The sequence below is a fragment of the Cebus imitator genome, unplaced genomic scaffold, assembly GCF_001604975.1.
Source record: "Cebus imitator isolate Cc_AM_T3 unplaced genomic scaffold, Cebus_imitator-1.0 Scaffold263, whole genome shotgun sequence".
Classification (NCBI taxonomy): Eukaryota; Metazoa; Chordata; class Mammalia; order Primates; family Cebidae; genus Cebus; species Cebus imitator.
The window spans coordinates 1,036,894-1,038,005 of NW_016107578.1; the positions used below are offsets into that span (position 1 = coordinate 1,036,894).

Here is a 1,112-nt window from a genome sequence, read left to right on the forward strand (position 1 = left end):
TTTCTGTTCCTTCTAGGCCAGGCCCAATAGCTCATACCTACAACCCCAGCAATTTGGGAGGCCAAAGGAGGAGGATCACTTGAGGACAAACATGGTGGAACCCCATCTCTACTACAAATACAAAAACTAGCAGGGAGCGGTGGCACATGCCTGTAATCCCAGCTTCGTGGGAGGATGAGGCAGAATTGCTTGAACCCAGAAGGTAGAGGTTGCAGTGAGCCAAGATCTCACCACTGCACTCCAGCCTGGGCAACAGAGCGAGACCGTCTCAAAACACTAAAATAAAATAAGGTTCTGTACCTTCTGCACAATAGGTATGCCTGAGTCTATGATATGATATGTCCAGCACTCAGGTGGAGCTCAAAAATAAGTATTTTGAACTTGAAGTCAAACTATTTCACCAGTCAACCACCCTCTTCCCCAACCAAATGATTACCTAGCTCCCATTTTCTAAGTGCTCACCATGTGCCACATATTAAGTTAAACAATATGCATAATCTCATGCAGACGTTAGTTTTGAAGAAAGATAACCGAGGCTGGGTATGTAGATGATGCCTCAAAAAGTCACACAAAGGATACAGTCCCCCAGAGACACGTGGTCCTTAAAAATCGTGTACCTAAGGAAAAGAAACCTTTAAGAGATAAGGCCAAAGAGGCTCTTCAGCCTGGAGGCTGAGGGTAGCCGAGTGTAAGTAAAGAGCTGCCTGCAGCGCTCCCACAACCAAAACCTTCAGGCCTCGACGGTCCACCCCGTGGCTCTACCACTGCACTCACCACTTCTTCAGGACAATCTTGTTCCAACGGGTGCCAGTTTGGGCTGCAATCAGCTTCTTAAGGTCCCCAATGGTATCATCCGTGCTGGGCGCAGAGGAGTTAAGGCAAATGGGAGGGGTGGAACAAGGAAGGGGGCATTCTGGGGCTGAATACTATCTGCCAGAACCCCATCCCCCCTTCTCCCCCTTTTTTGTTTCTTTTTTTTTTTGAGACAGAGTCTCCCTCTGTCGCCAGATTGGAATGCAGTGGCACGATCTCGGCTCACTGCAAACTCCGCCTCCCGGGTTCAAGCGATTTTCCTGTCTCAGCCTCCCAAGTAGCTGGGACTACAGGCGTCC

General features: G+C 49.1%; 1 protein-coding gene across 2 annotated transcripts in view; it reads right to left on the reverse strand.

Moving 5' to 3' along the window:
* Window positions 1-1,112, reverse strand: part of UBL5 (ubiquitin like 5) — a 5,475-nt gene that overhangs the window by 2,990 nt on the left and 1,373 nt on the right. For both annotated transcript variants that reach the window (XM_017500019.2, XM_017500020.1), the window contains exons 3-4: window positions 775-858; window positions 580-617 (exon numbers count right to left, since the gene is read on the reverse strand). In XM_017500019.2, the coding sequence (XP_017355508.1) occupies window positions 580-617; window positions 775-858 (122 nt within the window). The remainder of the gene's footprint in view (window positions 1-579; window positions 618-774; window positions 859-1,112) is intronic.